Below are 20163 nucleotides of genomic sequence, written 5' to 3' on the forward strand. Positions count from 1 at the left end.
TTAACATGAGAAAGGAAAGTGTTGACACTTGGTAAAGAAATAGGTTCCTCCCAGCCACCCACCCACAAATACAATGTGTGTAGCAATCGTCTCCTAATGTGCTTTTTTCCCCCTCCAGATATATATGAATGCTCTGATCTTTTATTTGGCTCTTCAGTGCATCCCTGCAAATGGAATTAGCGTTCTGGGATGTTGCTAAAACATTTCAAGTGGCTCTTTTGCATCAGCACTGGCTGGCTTGAAACGAGCTCCATAGGGAGTCTCGAAGGGGATCCCTGCCGTCACAAACTGGTTGAGGATATAGAATCAGCGGGGGAAGATTGGAAAAGGAAGAGCTGTTTGACTTTTGGGGGGCTTGCCTGAGCCTCCTCTTTCAGTTCTAATGTTTCCTTTGCTGTATTCCCCTTCTTTGGACTCTAAATTTCCGGTGCTGGAAATAAGTAGAGACAAAGTGATCAGCTCTGGGCCCTGCGCATATGGTTTGATAAATAGGGAACAGCCCAGAACCTTGCGTGGCTGACACTGTGTTTCCAGCTCTGTGGTAAACAGCTGAGTAGAAGGGAGAAGGCAGCAAGTCCTGAAGTGCACTCGCCAAGAACATCTGCATTTGTGAAAACTTTCCCTAATTGCAAATCTGGTAGTTTCAAATGCTCTCCAACTGAGAGGTTGGAAACTGGCTCAGGGGCTGCGAAGATAGCAAGAAACAGCAGCGGTTTTGAGCCCCCAGTTCAGGTCAATCCCCCGCCCTCCTCGTTGTAATTTGGGCGTTGAGGAGGTGCTAATAACGTCTTTACAAATTCTAACAAGGGAAAAAGTCTCTCCCTTTAGACTTCAGCCACATTATGCTGCAGTTCTCTAACTCCTTTTCCTTGCCATCATCTCCCTTCCCCTCCTCCTCCTCAGTATTTCCTCCTGTTTCTTTGAGATCTACTACACCAAAAATATTTTTGGAAATACCACAGACTATTGTTTTTATTAGTGACTGGAAAGCTTTGTAGTAGGATGCTTTTGTGTTTCATTTGTTTTCCTTGCTCTGACACAGCTGTTTTTGTTTTAGCAGCATTAGAGAGATGGTTAAACTATTTGTGGCCTTTTCTAACCCAGCAGATCTCTTCCACTGAATTCTTTCAACTGAATGACTGAGACTGTAGCTAACAGGTTGTCTGCGTGGGCAGTTTTGTGCACAAAGTTACAAACGCACTGGTTTTACGAGATCATCTAATTTGTTCAAGCAAAACACCGATCACTGTGAAGCAAGTCCCAGTTTCCCCATAAATTTCCCAGCCAGAACATTGACAGGACCTTGACTCGGGAGGATGCAGAGCAGATGAAGCAGTAGATCTTCTTCAAACCTACACAAGTTCAGAAATGATTGATGGAGAAGAGGTTTATGGAGCTGTAGTGATCCCCCACCTCAGCCAAGAAGGGAAAGGAAGAAAAGCCAGGCAGGGGCAGAATGTGGTCTGAGGACAAATCTGCCAGAGGTGGCATATAACAGCTACAAACGCCTAACTGGCCACTGTGGTTACACAGAGCAAGATGGGAAACTAGGAAATGTGCATCCAGTCAGAGAAGGGGGACAGCAGAAGATAGTAAATGAAGCGGACAAAAAGTAAAGTAAAATGAAAAAAGCAAATGGAGAGTGCAAGTTGTAATTCATCTGTGCAAAGGTATCTTAAGAGCAAAAGGAAGAGAGGAAGTTGAGTTGCACTGGAGGTTTCAGTGTTTATGTCTAGGGACACAATATAAGTGATATTGAAAGTATGGGCTGATGAACAGCAGGAAAATGAAAGCTGAGAGTGTAACTGTGTCCTGCTAAATCCCAGTCTGACCACACATTCCCACTGGGCAAACATAAACTGCTGCACAGCAATCAGGTTTAGAGACCTGGTCTTTTTAACAGTGGTTGGGCAGGTTTGTTTCTGGTGAAGGCACAGACCTGGCTCTATTGGCCGCGTGTATTTGTGAGCCCAGGACTGGCATTGGGAGCCATGTGGGTATGGGGGAGGTGGCACCATCCCTGTCAGCACCTCACAGCACTGGAAAAACAACACATGCATCAGCTCACTGATGAAATACAATGCAGGTGGAGTGTTGAACTAACATACTGTATCTCTGACCTACAGCAGAGTGTGGCTCTTCCCTTTTTATGCCATGGGTTGGGGAGCAATTGCACTTGTCAGAAACCACCTCCTTAGTGGCACTGCAGGAGAAAAGGCTGAGATGTCTTTCTGAGCACATTTTTTTCTCTACTGTTTTTTGTGGTTTTCCTTCATTAAAAAATAATTGTTTTCAACTCTGCTGTCAGTTTTGCTGGGGGTTACAATCGTGGATCGATGACTGAATAAGGCCAGGGACAATGCAGAGAGCAAATCCTGTGCCTTAAAGTATTGAATGACTAAAGTCTGTTGTTAGATGATGATATCAAGATAATACTAGCAAGAGAAGAGGACAGAGAAACTGAGCAGAACTCAGTGAGGGATTGCATATGTAAATGCATGTTAGAGTAACTGGACTTACGCTGCCTGTTGGTAACATGCAGAAGATCAGATCTGGTGTAGTAACAAAGTTAATCATGTGCTTTTCCTCTATCCAGAAAAAATTGCAACAAAAGCATCAGCTTGAGCTGACCCAAAATGCAGTATTTTCTGCTTTGGACTGTGTTATAGATACAGAATAAATAAACAAGCAATCATGTATGCACAGAATTAGCTAAGATATAAGAGGATCCCTGTGGAATGTTGGTAATGAGAAGAGATACTGGCTTGTGTAGGCATTGGCTGTTCACCTTATAGTCCATTGAGAAAGAATATATTCTATTTACATGTCCTGTGTCCACAGAGACATATGACTCTTTCTCTATAGGGACTGTTTCTGCCCATAGGAAGGCAGCTCACAAGTACAGGAGTATCACTTGTCCATCCTACAATGCCAAAAGAATCAATGTAGTTGCATTGAGCTCGTTCCATGTTTTAATTCCCAGTTAAATAGCAACACGTGCATTTCAGCCACACCGTTGCCCACAGCCCTGTTTCTTGCCTGTTACCAGATTCCAGTTATGATCTTTGCTCTGACTGTTCTCCTGCTCGTTTCAGGGCTCCAAAGAGTGCGCCAGCTGGAGAAAAACACAAGGTACTTCAGACGAAAACTGCATGAAATGGGCTTCATCATTTATGGCAATGATGATTCTCCTGTTGTCCCCTTGCTCCTTTATATGCCTGGTAAAATAGGGTAAGTGCTGAAAAAAACCTGTTGGCAAAACCAACACTATTTAGGCTCATAGGTTATTTGGTGTACACTGCGGAAAATGTAGCTCTGTGTGGTAGATGCTTCCTGGGAAAACAGGCACTGTTGAATTCATCATTTCATTCTGTTCTCTTTTAAATTTGGCCCTAGACCTTATTTTGAGTTGTTCCAGTGCTCAGAATTTTAAAATTTTTCTCTTATCCTTTTTTAACGTGTTCTGGAATAATACATTTGGTAACATTTTTAGTTGGGATTTCTTTTATTTTTATTTTTTTTTTAATTTGTACTCATTAAAGGAGACACATTGCCTTTGAAATTGATGTCCAGGAACCAACCTCATACACCTTCCAGAAGCAAATCCTCTTCCATGCTTAGGGGCTGTGAATGCCCACGTTTTGATTTGCACTCAAAGCCTTTCACTGACATAAATTATTAGTGTGTCTATCCTGCAGTGCCCTCTCTGCCATCACACATTTAATATTTGACAACCACTTGGCTTCATGAGCTGCTAAGCAGCAAAGATTCTCAGCCCTACTGGTTAAATTCTGGCTCTTAGGGAAATCAGTGGGAATATTACCATCCACTTCAAGTGAAGACAGGATTGTACCTATTATACCTGTATTATATATAATATTATTATTACACATGGATGTTTTCTCTCTGTGTCCATTACTGGAGATAATTTACTCTTGTGTTTTTTTTTCTTTTTCTCTCCTTAGGGCTTTTGCAAGACGCATGTTAGAAAAAAATATCGGGGTGGTCGTGGTTGGGTTTCCAGCTACTCCTATCACAGAATCCAGGGCTCGGTTTTGTGTGTCAGCTGCACATACACGGGAGATGTTAGACACGGTAAGCACAGCAGATGTCCTGCCAAAATTAACTTCAGGTGCAAAGGAGGTTGGGAGAAGCTGTGCCTTTCTGTTACTTTGAATCTCAATAATTCATTTTTTTTACATTTGTTTTTCTGGCCTTGTCGCTTGATCTTTAAAGGCATTTGAGCCTTACATATTTTACTTTTTTAAAAATAAATTATGGGACAGTTAACTTGTTATGTTCTTCTATTTCTACGAGTGACCAAATCTGTCATCACTAATAAAGACCTACATGAAGAGCACAGCAAGACAAAAATTAAATGCTAGGGCAGAACTATCAGAGTAGGAAACCTGAAACGATATGGAAATAATTGAAAATCAAGTTTTCCGTAGCCGCTATCTCCATGTGTTTCTTGAATTGCAGAAAGTATATGGGACAGCCTTGGGGATACAGGTGGAAATTGCAAACAGTATTTGGAACTGTTTGAACCTAATTAAGTTTAATTGGTACTGTCTGGCCTGTCTCAGTTCTGTACCTTTCTCTGATATCAGCAATCCTGTTAGGAGTATGTTGAGACTTCCATCATAACCCTCTGTTCCAACACAGTCAGAAATGTGTTTAAAATAAACTCTTCGAGATTTTCCATCTCCCTTTCTTGCCGAAGGTGTTTCTGGCCTGGCTTGAGATACGTTCTTTCATTCCCAGAATAAGCCAAGACAAGAGGCTTAACAGTAAATGTCAGGCTTTCTTTTTCCTCTCTTTGTACAAGTGTGATGGTCAAAGCACAAAAGTCTATGAATGTGGAAGGCATTTGAGTTAAAAATGCCACTCCTTCATTCAGACAAGCACCTGTGCCTGCAGAGAGCTCCTGGCTCTCCATTTGCATCCTGAGATTCACATGGATCTTGAGGCTGGAGCCCTGTCCTGCTGACCAGCTCCCACACCAGTGTAGATTGCTCTCAGAGAACATCAAAAAATCTGCCTTGCACGTGTGCAGGATAAAATTCCTTCTGCTTTTAAAGTGCACTAGTTATTAGCAAGGTACAGTACCATAAAGACAATATTTCCTAGAGCAGGGCATAGCTATTGTGTTGGCCACTGTCAGCTTTGGCTGTTGTGCTGTGTGGATTTTGGCTTCTGTAACTCATAATAGGTGATGAACTCGATCTGAGGATTAATCTCTTGAGGTCACTGCTTTGATTTTCTTCCTCTCCCCCCACCCCCAAATGTCAAGCCCAATCCATTTTTGGGCCATCATTTCATCTTCGTTGCTTGGACATTGCTGCTTCCTGGTACCACTGGAGGTCTGAAATGCTCCCCAGTTATTACTGTGTTTTTGCTGCAGTACTCGTGGCATTCTCTAAATGTCCTTACAGTACATGGAAATGCCCTGAGCTGAATTACTTGCAGATGGAAAGCTTTTAAGACAAATGCTTTGTGAACATGCCTAAACCCAGGGTAACAACAGGTAACAAGCACAATGAAAACATTTCCCTTTGGCAAAATTTGTTTTGAATCTCAGCCTGGAACTAAAGAGGAAAGATCCATGAAAGGGCAAGCTCCCAAAAATAACTTCCTTAATGACCTGGAAGCTATCTCTCTGCATAAACCATTACTAAATTACTTCTTTTTTTCCTTCATGAGCTCGTTTTAGGGGCTTAACAGAAACAGGCTCAAAATCAAAATTGCTGTTTTCTTCCTTGATGCCAAAAATTTGGCTGCTCTTGAATGTGGGTCAGATGCTGCGAAACACTGAGCTGCCTCTCTGTGGTACAAAGTTCCCTGTCTGCTTTTTGAATCTACTGTGAGCTGGGGACACAGCTCAGCAAGTTGCAGTACAGTATTAATTAATAGCAATTAATATTAATTCTGCCTGTGATATTAGTCTAAGATAATGGAGTACACTAAAATCATCTTAAACTATTCAGGCTGTTTATGTTGACTCTGATCAGCACTGTGGGCTGAGTCCTAGCTGGGAAAATGCAGTGGCAACTCCAGTCCTTGGGAGCTACAGGCAAGTACTGAAGTGTAGCCTTACCCATTTCTTTTGAAAAAGCAAAGTTAACTTTTTATCTGGGTTGTTATCTCTCTGAGTTTTTAGAAAAAGTGATTTTTTTTCATCTGAGCTCAATTACTGTGCTTCCTAACAAACCATAATGTACTGAAGGAATAAATTCTGTTCTCACAGGTGCTGTTGTACATCTGTGACTGCATTGATGTTCACTGCAGTAGAATGAATGCAAAAATCGTCCATTTGTCCTTTTAACTTTCTTTAACTGATGTTTTTTATAACCTTGTTCTGCTGTAAAGTAGAGGTTACTAGAACTTCATTGCTTTTCCAAGAGAATTGACGAAGTAAAATGGTCTTACAGGTTTTGAATGCCCTGGATGAATTGGGTGATTTTCTACAACTGAAATATTCCCGGTATTCCAAGTCATCTCATCCTGAACTGTATGAAGAAACTAGGCTTGAACTTGAAGATTAAGTTTTCCACCTCTGAAGAGAACATTATGATGCTATGAAAGGGCGGAAAACCCGAAAACTGAAAAACACGAGTGCATTTCTTCCCTTCTAAGGACAATTTTTATTTCTCAGTTAATTGAAAGGAGGGGAAGCTCGGGTGTTGCATCTTGTTGTATCAGATTTCTGTATTCAAGAGACTGAAATATTGATACAGATTTGCCTCCCCAGGAGATCTGTCCTTCCTACGGTGTTTTTGATGCAGGATGAATGCATCCATTTTTCGAGTTGCTAACGTACAGCTTTTGGTATGGCCCCTTTTTATGAAGAGGCTCCAGATAGTCTTAATTTTGACTGAAATAATAAAGTTTAAAAAAAAAAATGAATAGATTCCAGTGTAATATAGCTGAGCTCCATCGGTGAGACCGACTTTTATCTGTTAAAGAGCATAAATCAAGACCTCAGCGTGGACTGCTACAGAGGAATGAGCAGAATGTGATCTCTTTTACTAAGTTGCACTATCATGCATTTCTCCAGTGGACAGAAAATGTTAGAAAAAGGTTAGTGCTGAGAACAAGAAAAGTAGCCTGGTCAGATTGTATATTTCTGATGGCAGATTATGGGAAAGGGAAAATGCCTCTACCCATCCACAGACCTTTTCTCAGCCACTGAAATGCACTCTAAGCTTTGAATTGTACAGAAATTTGGGCTTAGACATGAACAGAAATGCTTTTGTGCCAACAGATTTGACCTACAACCTATCCCATCTTCTCCCAGTGTAAGTTCTTTGTCAGGGCTTGCTCCCTTTTCGTGGAGCAGTAGTAAATAATTTTAATAACCGTATAACTTTCCCGTAAAAACCTTGATCAAAACAGTCAGATACTTGCAGTTCACAAACTGCAGATGACATTTATGGGCCCATTCCTAAGTTTCTTGAACTACTTATGGGCCTAATAAATTCACTAACAAGTACATAATGTTGAAGCTGTTAAGTTATACAGAATGTGAAGTTCAATACCATGAGCAGTTCTGCCACCTGCTAAAGAGAAAAATCCACCATTTCTGTGTGTTCTGAAGTCATCTATGTAATAACATTTCTTGAAACATTCTTGTCTGTTTTATGCACGTCAGGGGTTGTTTATTTGTTCAGTTTTTTTGACTCATTTGTTTCTCAAATAATTGTTCTGTCATCCGAGGGGAAAGATGTGCTTGTCCCCTTGTCCCCTGCCTGAGTGACAATGCTCAAAGCCACCTGAAGGAGTTGTTACAGCCAGCCTGTAATGCCACAGCAGCATTATCCTCAGGTTTCTGTGGGCTGAGTTGCTGGAAGGAGGTTGGAGGCTTTCTCCTTTTTTTTTTTTTCAGCGTTGAAAAGCAGTTCTGCAGCTTTAAGAATGAACTCCGAACAATTCCACGCTATCAAATGTCATTGTAAACACATCAGATGAGAGATGTTTAGCTTTCTGTTGCACAGATGTACCACACTTTCATGTTCTCTTGAAAGCTGTGGTGTAAACTTAACCCACAGCTGCAATATTAGATTTAAGAACAGAACAATTAAATTGTGGAGTACCAATTACACTATATTACTCCCTGCTTGTTAAAGCAGCTTTCAGGATATAACAAGGCTGACTGATTATGAGGGCCCATTTTTTGTTGGATTTTTGTTGTTGTTGTTGTGCAAGTTAATAAAAATCCAGTGGTGCTATAACTTTAAGAATTGATTACAACACATTCCATAATATCAAGTGTCGGCTTTAGGAAACGTATATCAAGGGCTGGGGGAGGACTAGATGGTGTGTCATATGATTCTTCACTTTGGTAGACAGACTTGGAAAACGTTGTAGAGGTTCAGGGGAGCTGTGGATAGGAGCAAACCCACTGTATAAATAATTAAATACTCAAGCATAGGACAAGGAGAAGTTAGGAACCGTGAACTTTGAGTAACCTGGCAATTTGTGCTGTACAGCTTTGTTACATGCAGGGTGAGTGCACTTAAAACTGTGAAGGAGATGGGATGAGAAATTTCTGCAACCTGCTCCTGGAAGAAAAGCACTGAACTTGATCTATTGCTTTTTGATCTCTGTTGCTGAACATCTGTGGCCAGATCCTCGGTTGACTTCTGACCTGCCATCTTGTGGTATAGGGCCATAGTTTATATTTCAGCAAACATTATTACACGTGCTGTTGCAGGCAACACGCTTTTTCCCTCAAAGAGAGGCCTGAGACTGATTAAACTACAGAGTGATCACTTTTTGTACCCCTAGAGGGGAATGTTTTCGGCCTAAAGCCGAATTCTTCCTGCCCTCAGAACATTACTCTCACTCATATTAAGGAGACAGGACAGCTATTTTTCAGAGACTGTCAGTTGATTTATTATGTGCCCTCTTCTGATTTCTTCCATCCCTTATACATTAGAGAAAGTACAGACTGACTACCCCTGGGCTTAGGGAATAGTCAGGGAGAAATCCATGTTCCATCGGTGCAATAATAAAACTCACAGCAACTTCAGTCTTTTAGATTTTCCTCATGAGGCTTTGTTATGATCTGGTTCTTGCTTTTCCCTGGTTTACATCCCTTTCAATAGATTCAGAGTTGCCCAGCATTTGGAAACTCTGTTCTAGATAGTTTAAGAGAAAAACTGATGGAGTACCTATTAGGCAATCAACACCTCTAGCATAAGGAACACATATTTCCTAGAATGTGCTCCATCTTCAGGCATGCACATTCTTGGGAAATATAGCTCCCTGTGATTGCTTGAGAAGGTTTTGTAGAAGAACTGCCTTCAATAAATAAAAAAAAAAAAGCCCAAGTTGTCATATTTTACTCCAATGGAAACATAGGTGTAAATACACTAACTTTTTGTTGTCAAGCTGCATCTTGTTACCTTATACAAAATGTTGATTGACCTTTATGGTATGGGAGGACTCAAGGGTTTCTGTTTGATGGAGTATCTGAATTGCTTGCCCTTTCCTGTACCTTTATCCCACCTCATCTTTTAGAAAGTCTCAATTTCCTGAGCTTATCAAACTTGTCAAGGTGGTTCCCCCCTCCACCGCTCCTGTGTCTTTGTATTGTTCTCTCTGTTTTGATGCCTTCTGCCTTCTGGGTCAGGGGGAAAGCACACTGGCAGCTGCAGAGTGCAGCTTACCTGAAGTGCAACAGCTGGCTTTTTGGGCATTACCTCACTGCTTTTCCTGATATCCTCATCAGCTCCTGCAGACTTTAATCTTCCCTTTCCAAATTAAAATTTCCTGCCGAAGGTGCGAAATTTCTGCACTGAACCGAATCTGAGCTGTTGAACCAAGAATGGACTTGTTCTGTCATTTGTGCAAGTGCAGACCAGGTTAAGTCTTGCTTTGAAGTCACTGCAGTTATTTTAAAACCAGTACAACTGTGAGAAGACCCTGTCGGCGTGAGGTGAGCTGCCTGCATTTATTTCAGAAGGGTTTGAACGCTGGTGTCTCTGGACTGTTTCACAGCTGCTGCTCTTCACCCAAGATATGGAGTGGATTTATTTAAGGTAGGGTTTCAGATTTTCTTTTTATATTATTATATTTTTCAAAGGGTGTTTGGTTGAAGGTGCATCGCGTTTTTCCGTGTCCTGCTAAGACAGGGAATGAAGTAGTGATGTAAGAAAAGCAGTCTGTTCTTAAGGTGTTTATGTACTTTCTAGCCTGCTTAGAAATCCAATAGAGATTCTCCAGTGTATGATCTGCCTTTTATTTGTGCATAAAGTTTAATTGTTCTTCAAATTAAAACACAGTTCAAGACCAAATTTTAGAGAAACCACACCACCAGCTGAGAAATGGCAGATGTCGTGCTGATATTGGCAGCTGAACATTTGAGCCTCCAGATGCCTTGGGAAACAGTATCTAGGTGTTTCCCTCGTTTACTCACACATCCAGCGTTGTTTGTGCTCACTGCAGATCAGTCACAAGATAATGAGGACAAAATTTATCCATTTGAGAGGCAGAGCTTCAGACCTGTCAAGATGGCCCCAAAACCACCACCCATATGACCACACAAAAATAATAATTATCACCATCAGTACAGGAGTGTGGGGTCTGAATCAGGCTGGTTGCTCAGCACTTACTGAAGAGAGGAGTGGGGTTTTTTCCACATACATAGCGTGTCACTGACAAGTGACATAAAGGAGCACTGATAAATCCATTTATATCATGTGCTAATCATATTAAAAGGGTAATGTAGAGGCACAGGAGATGGAGAGACACAGTGGACTCAGAGACTTAGATTAGATCCAGTTGTGTGCAAAGAATTTTCTGGTGCAAGCATTACAGGAGTTGTTAAATCTTTTTAATCAGATGGGTGGAAAAGTGGAAAACGTGGTCTTTAACATCAAAATAGTGACTTCAAGGTAGGCAAAGAGAGCTATTGCACCTCGTGTATTACTCCAGTTTGTTTATGAAGAGAAGCAAGGGTAGATAAGGCACCACGGCAGGTGACCCTGATACTTGGTACTCTGTTCATTTGGAGAGTCACTTCCAGATGTTTTGCTAATGCCCAAAAGTGTTTATTGTTATCAATATACCCGAGTTCCCCAGCTTCTGCTGCAGGGGTAGCCAGGGTTGCAGTGATGCTTGAGCCACTATCTGTAACCAGCTGTGCTGATGCTGAAAATTGTTGAGAGATCATTCTCGTGACAAGCGTGCACAGCATCGCTGATGGTTGGGATGCCACCCCTGGGAGTGGCTGTGGTGTGGTGACAACTGCCTGTGCTGCTCTGCCAGGTGTTACTGATGTGGCTCCAGGACAGGCATGACAGGCTGTCCTCTTCTTTGCAGATACAGAAGGACATGGGCTGTGGGTCGCTCCAGCAGATGAGTTTCTGGCAGTTCAGCTCAACCAGAAGATGTGGCCATAGGAAAGCAGGACACTGTAGGAAGTCTAGAAAATCAATTCTCACAAGTAAGTCTTGTAGCAACAGACAGAGAAATGTTGATGTGTGTGCCGTGGAGCAACGGTGCTTTCCTCTCACTTCCACCGAAATTGTCTCAAAGAATCCTGTGAGTGGGCCAACATTTATGTATTGTCCAGTTCCTGGAGCTCAGAACTCATCTCTCATTCCGTGAAATATGAAGTGCCATCAAGTTTGTTGCTCTTATCTTTAGTATCTGTGTTTCCCCTCCCAGCACTGCAAGCAGCAGGTCTGTCTCACCAGCTCAGAGCACAGCTGAGCCTGGTGGGGTCTGATATGACCCCACATGATCCATGGCACAGCAGTAAGTGTTTCTTGGCACAGGCTGGCTTTGCTGTGCTGCAGATCGCTTCTTGTCTGAAGTGGCTTCCTCATTCTGTTTACCTCTCAAGCAGCTGTTCTGGAATAGCCCAGCAGTGGTGAAATCAGTGGGGACATTTCAAAAGCATAGCTTTTCCTGCGTGTTTCCTGGAGCCTGCTCTGACACGAGTATCCTCCTTGTGTCCTACTCTCCCCTTGTTACCACACAAACCTCGTGATGTCTTGGCTCTCTGCTCTGTTCAGAAACTGTTTTGTGCATTGCTGGGGATCCTACTTTCATGTGGGAGCTGCTTTTCTAACAACCCTCACACCAAGGACACAGCTACTCTCAGACAGAGTGGTCAGAAGAGGCATGATGTCTTTTTATAGTTCCAGGACCATCTATTTACACTTTTAGCATTTCCTGGTGTGCAGAGCATCCTGATGCAAACTCTCTGACTCCCACTGCACACTCTAATACCCATATTTTAAAAGCTGCTCAGTGAACCACTGTAACCTTTGAGTTAGAGCTCTGAACTGGAGAGCTCTGAACAAGAGACCCAGTTCTGATCTGCCTCTGTTCTGCTAAGTAATTACAGATGAGATACATTAGCGTTTCTTGCCTCATTTTTATCCCTCTGTAGCACTCTTGATAGTGATCCTGATTTGTTTGTAAAACAATAAGTTGAACTGACGAGAAGAGCTACAAAAGAGTGAAGTGCTGGTATTATCTGAGTGGTCTTTGAATTTCTGCATCTCAGAATGTCTCCATTAATCCTGTAAAAGTCATGAGTACTCTGTTTACCAGACCTAGTGTATGAGACAGTACAATGATGAAGACTAATTATAAATCATAGAAAAAAAAAATAATTCTGGAAAACAGATTCCTTTAACATTTCCATTCTGTGCAGGCTTTGTGAGTGTCTTACTACAATGATGCCAGTTGGATTAGAAAGCTTTTTAAAATGTGGATCTATCTTTTCAAAGATTTGTAGCCAAGCCTTTCCAGTTTGTTAAAATGTAATTAGTGTCTGCTTGTTAATATGATGTTCATTGATTTTTAAAGTACACAGACTTCAAAGCTAGAAATAAATAAATAAAAAGAAGATAATTCAAACCAGAGCGGAACAGCTCGGACAGTTTTACTCTTTTGCCAGGATCCCAAAGCTGTTGTGTTCAAACAATACCACAGTTTGAGTGGAAATGTGAAGATTAAATCCAAACCCTGCATGTCAGCTTTTTTTGCAAATGACTATCCAGGATTTCAATAAAATGCCCAACCACAACAGATTATGTTGCAGGGATTTTTATTGCTTAACAACTTGTGATAGTCTCCCGTTTCTCTAACACGTCTTATAAACCAATGCACCTAGCAAGGATCGGTGAAATTTTGGTACCTAACTCTGTTAGGCTCTTCTGAAGAATAATTTGAAGGGAACAAAAGAGGAAAGGGTTCCCAAGATGATGGATGGTTGCAGAATTTCCCGTTGCACATCAGTGCAGTGTGGCACAAACCGGTGTTTCATACACAGGTATGAAACATAATTTGACCACAGTCATGGAGGAAATGATACAAGCACTGAAGAGGCAAGTGGAGGTAACTTGAAATTCAGGCAGGAGTTCAAAGATGTGATCCTGAGGAGGCAGCAAAAGCAATGCTAGAGAACAATGCCTGAATGAGAAGCTGACCTTGAGAAGAAGAAGGTGGAAAGGGATATCCAAGGGACAACCCTATCCGAGGACAAGAGAGAGGATGAAATTATCTAATGCAGGAGAGATGAAGCTGAGCAACAAATTTATTTAACAGCAGAAGAAAGACAATTCAGAGGCAAAGAAGAAAGGAAGGAAAATTACCCCCCATAGACAACATGACAAGACAGTGGAGACAACCAGGATTGAGACTCCACAGGGGAGAATGAAGGGGGAAATAAAAGGCTGATTTTCAGATAAGAAGGAGAAGAGAGCCCACCACACCAGTATGACAGGAGTGTCCATGACAGCAGACAGGTTCCTCGATGGTTTAGGACAAGGGAGGAACAATGTGGAGCCAAAAAGCAGAGAGATTCCCTTCTCTTCCATAGCTAGGAATGGTACATGTAAACCAGGAGCAAAGAAACAAGAAAGGCAGATGGAAATAAGAATTGTCTTGTATTCTATTCAGGACAAGTCATACTGTGGAAACAGGTCAAGAACAACCCCAACAGAGAGAGGACAATGCCTCTAAGTTACAGATGCTCTGGATTTTTTTCCGTGGAGTTCTTGCAGTCCCAGTGGAGAATGATAAGGTAATAAAAGTGATATATCTCCTCAGCACTAGCTCTGTGAAGGAAGCTGCTGAGAGGCAGGCAGTGAAAGCAGATCCTTCTCTGAGGGCAGTCTCCATTTGGCCCTTTGTGATCCTTGCCTTCCAGGACTAGAATTTACAGTGAGGAAAACCAGCTTTCACATGTAAAATAGTGAGAAAAGGGTGCAAGAGCATGATTTTCATGATGAGTTTTAACAGATGGGGAAAGAAATATCTTGGTAGTGAATATAGCAAGGGACAATGGACCCAAGAAGAAGAAAGGCATGCGGACAACAAAGCATTCTGTGCTGGTCCCAGTACATGAAGATGGTTTTTTTTCTAAAGGTTTTGGAATTGCCATTCACTTTAAAATTGCAGATTTGCTATGTGATGCCATCCATGGTGAGCACAGGAGGAGGTCAGCTGTGTGATAACATCTAAGCTTTGATTTCTGTATTGTATACAGCATAAGTGTTCTGGTCTCTATCTGTTCTTCAAAAATCAAGGGGCCACCTAAGTTTTAAAACTGCTTCACAGTCGTGCCAGACAGCACTGACAGGAGATGTAGTCAGTGAAAACACTTTACTAAGTGGTAAAAAAGGAAATGGGAAAAGCCAGAGAGGAATCATTGAGTTCAGGGTTGCCCAGTTGCTTTAGAAACTGCTGTTTGTAACTGTGTCCTGATCTGTCTTGTCAAGCCATCCCATGAGGCTGCAGACATGGCTAGATTAAAGACATTTCAGTAATTACTCTCTGTTACCCTGGCTTGCTTTGACTTAACCAAGACTATAGAAAAAGAGAGATAAAAGATTGTAAATGCCTGCAAAGTTTAGGGGATGGTAACTTTCAGAACAGGCATGATGCTGATGACCACGAGGGAGCAGCAACTGCTTTCTTTGATACTTCAGAAGCCAGCAGCAATATTTGTGCCACGAATTTGTCCATGGATGCAGCACACTGAATATGTTTATATCATCTGCAGAAGTTTAAATCACCAGCAGCAAAAACAACAGTCACCAATGAGCAGAGAGCTTTGAATGTGAATTCAGGGTCTTCTCTAAGTATTATTTTATTTTAAAGATTGTCTAGGGGATTTGCATCTTAGTGGTGTCACTGGGAGGGGAATCTTGAGAAAGAGGAGTTGGCAGGGATAATGCTCTTGAGCCCAGGAGTTAAGTAATCCTCTCCATCTGGGATAAGAAGTAAACTCAGGTTCTGTAGGTACAGGACAAGTGGCAAAGAAAAGCAATGGTGTGGTAAGAAAGCATCAGGTGAGAGCTCCGAAACATCAACCTGAGAGAAACAGTAATGAAAGCAAATTTTAATGGATCTGTTAGCCATGAGAAGAGAAGCAAAGAGTCGAGGCAGGGTTTATTGAAGCTGGGGGATTTACTGCATGTGGCAGCAGCAAAATACAGTCAGAGCTATGACTTTGAATGTGCCCTGAGGAGCCCAGCGTGGTGGCAGAAGTGTGCTGCAGCAGGGGCTGCCAGTGAGCAAGAAATCAAGGAAATCAAAAGACAATGTTGGAAGACTTAAAATAATCAAGGCATGAGGAGATAGCATGGATCCAAAGACCCTGAAAACCATTGATGCAGGGGAACTGAAGACCTGCAGGAGCAATCAAGAGCTTGCTTAGGCAACACACAATGAAGATTTGCCCGTGGAAGAGAAGTTGTGAGGTGGGTCACAATCAGTCAGCAAAGGATTAGATAACACACTCCGGGGAACAAGGCAGGGATAAAGTGATGCTAGGTGTACAGGATTGGATTTGAGGACCCACAAGGCCCTGTCCAGCTTAATCATCTACGATTCCATGGAGACAGCAATGAAAGACCTGCATTGTCTCCCTGAGAACTAATTTCGTTAGGTATGGGCTTAGGTCACGTATTACAAATAGGTCTCTTTTATGTAGGATTCTAGTTTAGAGTTTGCAGTGATTGATGGATTCATTAAAACGTCATCACTGCAAGGGACAAGAGTTTTCTGTTTAAAAATAAATAAATGACGACAGAAACAGCAAAAGAGCCTTCTGCTTTTTGTTCTGATTCTCCCTGCAGCTTAACGTGCTTCAGGAGGCTGCTTGGTGGGAGAGAGAGGAGACAGGATAAGAAAGGATTAGCAGGGGATATCAGCATTTCACTTAGATCTTTGGCTACCTAGTTGTTCTTGAATTCTATCCCCCCCCCCAGTCTCTTTCTCTTTGTTTTTCTGAATCTCACGTAAGCATCGTTCTGGTGCCAAACAATGCTGACACTGTGATCTGTTCGCTCTGGAAAAGGCACTTGGCCAAATTCTCAGGTGTCTATAACTCAGCTTTATTGTACAGAATTAAGCAGAGTTGCACGTGAAGATCCAACCCACTGGATTGCTGCTTGAACAGCTGGGCCGTCTTTTTGAAGCCAAATTAGTCCATATAGAAAGATTTTCTCCACAGAATTTGGCTGTCATCCTTGTGACACCATGTTATATTTTCAAGTAGATCCCATGGGCCAAATTAATTGCAGTGCTCTACTGATGCCAGTGATGTTACCCCAAGTGTGAATTTGGCCCCATTGTTCTGAGGCTAATAGATTTTTTCTCTTTTTTTCCTTTTTTTTTTTTTTTTTTTTTTTTTTTTTTTTTTTTTTTTTTTTTTTTTTTTTAATGAAAGTGGATCATAAAATATTCTCAGATTTTCATCTGGTTTTGCTTATAATAATTATCCTTTCCTGGAGCTGAGTAGTGAAGAAAATATTCATATTCTTCAGTGTCTGGTATAAATTGCAGTGCTTGTTTGCTGCAGTTCAAGACACAGGCTAAGGACAGAAATTGGTGCATTTGCCCATGTCTGTATGGACAAGGTACAGACAAGGTGTCAGTGAAACACATGAATTTCCAGTGGCTTTTTATACTTTAGGAGATACTCTTCTGGCAGCCAATGCATCAAGATAACATTAAATTCCACCCTTTGTTATTAATGGAGAGAGAAGACATGTTCTTTATAACAGGTTCTTTATATCTTTTTGAAATAATACCTGTACAACTTGCAGAATTAATGCTGCAACAGGGAGCCGGCAAATTTTTGCTGACAGCTTGCACCCAGTTAGGTCAGAGAAGGTGTGAGATGTGATAAAAGTAAAATCAGCTAAACCAGGCAGTTATTACAGTTGGTTCCTACTCCTAGTCTGAATGACACACCTAAGGGAAAGCGCAGCTGGGGCTCCACTGTTACCATTTTTGAGAGAGAGGCTGGCTGTGGGTTGCACTCGTGTCATGCCTGGTGCTCCCAAATTTGTGTTGAGTGAAGTCTTTGAAGAAATGCCAAGAACCAGAGTGGTCTGGTTGAACTGTTGCATCACTGTTCAGTCCAGTCTTTTTATTGAAGATTTGAGGAACATCAGTGAAAAAGTTAATGTAGGCCATGTCCTGAAATGCCATGTAAGGATTTGAAGGAACTCTACAGGGACTAAATTTATTTATAGCAAACCTTAAGGCCCGAAGTCCACAGCTGGAACTCTCCATCCCTCTCTAAACCATGGGGATATCTCACATACCCTTGTTCATCAGACCTTTTGATCAATTTTATATTGCCTTGGAGTAATCACTGAATAGAAGCGCTCCTGATTTGTGGAAAGGCATCAGTTTAGGACCTTGACCTTGTTTAAAGACATAGATGTGAAAATGAAGCCTCTCAAGCTTAGGAATCTGTCTCTGTAGGTGCATTTGAAGCTTCATCTGGGGCAACCAACCTTCAGATTCCACAAGAACTGCAAGGAACTTTGATTCTAAAGGAGATCTTTCTCTCTGAGCTCAGCATCCTCTACCCTAACACACTCCAGCGGGGTGTCTGGCCCTCTGGATGTTTAATGAAGAATCAAGACCACTTCTACCTCTGTGGTGTTGAGAGTGGGAGTTATTCTTGAAAGAGAAATGCTGATATTGGATCAGCCCTAAAAGCAGTGGTGAAAGCTGTTCTGTGATTGTGCAATTTTCTTTTCTTTCTGTTGTGAGTAGGGGTGGATGAAAATGCACAGAGATTGACCCTGTGCCCATGTAAACAGTGTATCTGACAAAACCATACTTCTTGATGAAAGGAAAATAATATCCTGAGCAAACAGATAGAAGGTGCCCTAACAACAAAAAAAGAAAGACGAGGGATCTCTCACTCCTAGCTGGGGTTTTTTGGGTTTTGTTGGTTTTTTCGGGGGGGTTTCCCTCACAAGAAAGAGGGAAAACAGCTGAATCTACGTGTTTTCTGAAAGTCTGTAGGGAGTCTCTTAAAGACAGATCATTAGACAAAGAGGCCTCTCTTGCTGGGTTTCTCTTAATTTGATATGAATGTTTAAGTACCCTTTTTCCTCGGAGTTTAGGGTCTGATTTCAAATGGTTTTAATGTCAAAGACAGGCACAATTTGTAGTAGCATAAATTTCTCTCCAGTGCATATAGGAGAACTGTCAGCTGGGCATAACTGCATGTACTGCAGGGTGTACTTCATGCTGTTCCTCAGGGCTGTATCCACTGTCTGCTGCTCACTTTTTTTGCCATCTGTTCATCTGTCAGAGGCACTCTGGGACTTCAGTGCAACTCTGCTGTCCCATTAAAATGGTCCCACGTTTGCAGAACCTTAAAATACAGAAGTGCAGAACAGGAGACGAGTGGGGAAAAAGCCTTTTTGGGCCTTTAAAATTGAGGAAAAAAATCAGAAAAACTAGAAAAACATGTCTGCTGTCAAACACTGTCTCCTAGTGATGTCTCCAGGCAGCGATGTTCTGAAGGATGAATCCTTGTCTCCCATTTTTAACAGCTGTGGTGATGCCCTGTTACCCTTAAAAATGGTGGAATCTGGGGCAAAGCTTGCCTAATGAAACTCAAAACCAGGTAAAACTGCCCACTTTAGGAGGTCTCATAAAATCCTGCAATTTAGGTCAGTTGTGCTGCCGTTTGCAGGCTGGGGTACAGCTCAGTGGGAATGCAGGAAATTTACTGTAACAGGTGGAAAGCAGGCAGTGCTTGGTAATCCAGCCACATCATGGTGCTGCTGGGGGCAGCACCACTCAGTAATTTGGCACTGGAGATTCTAGATGGATATAAATTGCAGAAATTGAGGGTACTTTTAAGGGTGATGAATACATCAGAATCAAACCCAGGACAGGTTACTAATTCACAGGGACAAATATTATCCATTTCCATCCTGGTCTGGTTGAATCCAAGTGTTACAACGTGGTTTCCAAGCCTCAAGGCTGAGATTTTTGTCTCTTGCCTATAGCAGTCTTTATATCAACCTCCTTACCTCATAAGTTACTAGGGAAATTCCAGAGACCTAGAACTGGACAAATGCTTCATTATTTTAGAAGGATGAAGGAGGTGACCCCCTTCTCCCAGCCTCCCCACGTAAATATAGACCAGTGAACCTGATGTCAGTTCTGAGGCAACTGCAGGGAAATCAGAGGCACAAAATATCTAACACTGAGTTAAAGAGATGGTGACATAAATGACACCAGTTAGTATAGTTTTGATAAGAAAAATGGTGGTACAAAATAGTTTTTACGTGGCACTGCTCAAAATGTAACACATATTAAGTGAGTAAATTGATATATCGGGAGGGTATTTTTATCAAGGTCCTGCAGTGATTTGTTCTTGCCCCCAGGCTATTCATTATTGTTACGAAAGATTTGAAAGGAAAAAAAAAATAAATAAACCAGCTGCTGGAAAAGTTGCAGATATGCCATAGTGGTAAATAAATAAGACAGGTCAAGTCTGTGAGGCAAATTGCAACACTTGGTAAAGCAGAGTCCTCTGAACATGTGTTTTAGACCAGCAAAATGCAAGGTTTTTGAGGACATTCGAGAACAAAGGCTGCAGATGACAGCTTACATCCTGGAACCAGTGACTGTGAAAGCCTTGGCCCAGATACAGGCTGTGGGCTTTGTCACTACGTATATGTGGACAGACTGAATCCAATCGTAGCTATCCCAAAATGTGTTAGTGTTAAATCTGTCTAATCAGTTGTTCTCATTAGCCAGACCACTCTGTTTTCAGCCACTGTGCAAACTCCTGTAAAAGCCTGCCTGCTTAGGACAGTTTTTCCCCATTTTCCCACAAGTTGGAGAAAGGCAGAATGTACCTTAATTTTGAAT

At 41.8% G+C, this 20163-nt stretch overlaps 1 protein-coding gene across 4 annotated transcripts in view; it reads left to right on the forward strand.

Moving 5' to 3' along the window:
* Nucleotides 1–20163, forward strand: part of SPTLC3 (serine palmitoyltransferase long chain base subunit 3) — a 126143-nt gene that overhangs the window by 91713 nt on the left and 14267 nt on the right. For 3 of the 4 annotated variants that reach the window (XM_027883574.1, XM_027883573.1, XM_027883575.1), the window contains exons 12-14: nt 3096–3231; nt 3966–4095; nt 6432–8209. In XM_027883574.1, coding sequence (XP_027739375.1) covers nt 3096–3231; nt 3966–4095; nt 6432–6545 — 380 coding nt within the window. In that variant the 3' untranslated portion in view covers nt 6546–8209. Of the gene's footprint in view, nt 1–3095; nt 3232–3965; nt 4096–6431; nt 8210–10002; nt 10044–11325; nt 11450–20163 lie in introns of those variants that run through there. The other variant, XR_003571202.1, reaches the window with a different exon arrangement.

The sequence above is a fragment of the Empidonax traillii genome, unplaced genomic scaffold, assembly GCF_003031625.1.
Source record: "Empidonax traillii isolate 1590-97213 ecotype Southwest subspecies unplaced genomic scaffold, ASM303162v1 scaffold128:size1411021, whole genome shotgun sequence".
Classification (NCBI taxonomy): domain Eukaryota; kingdom Metazoa; phylum Chordata; class Aves; order Passeriformes; family Tyrannidae; genus Empidonax; species Empidonax traillii.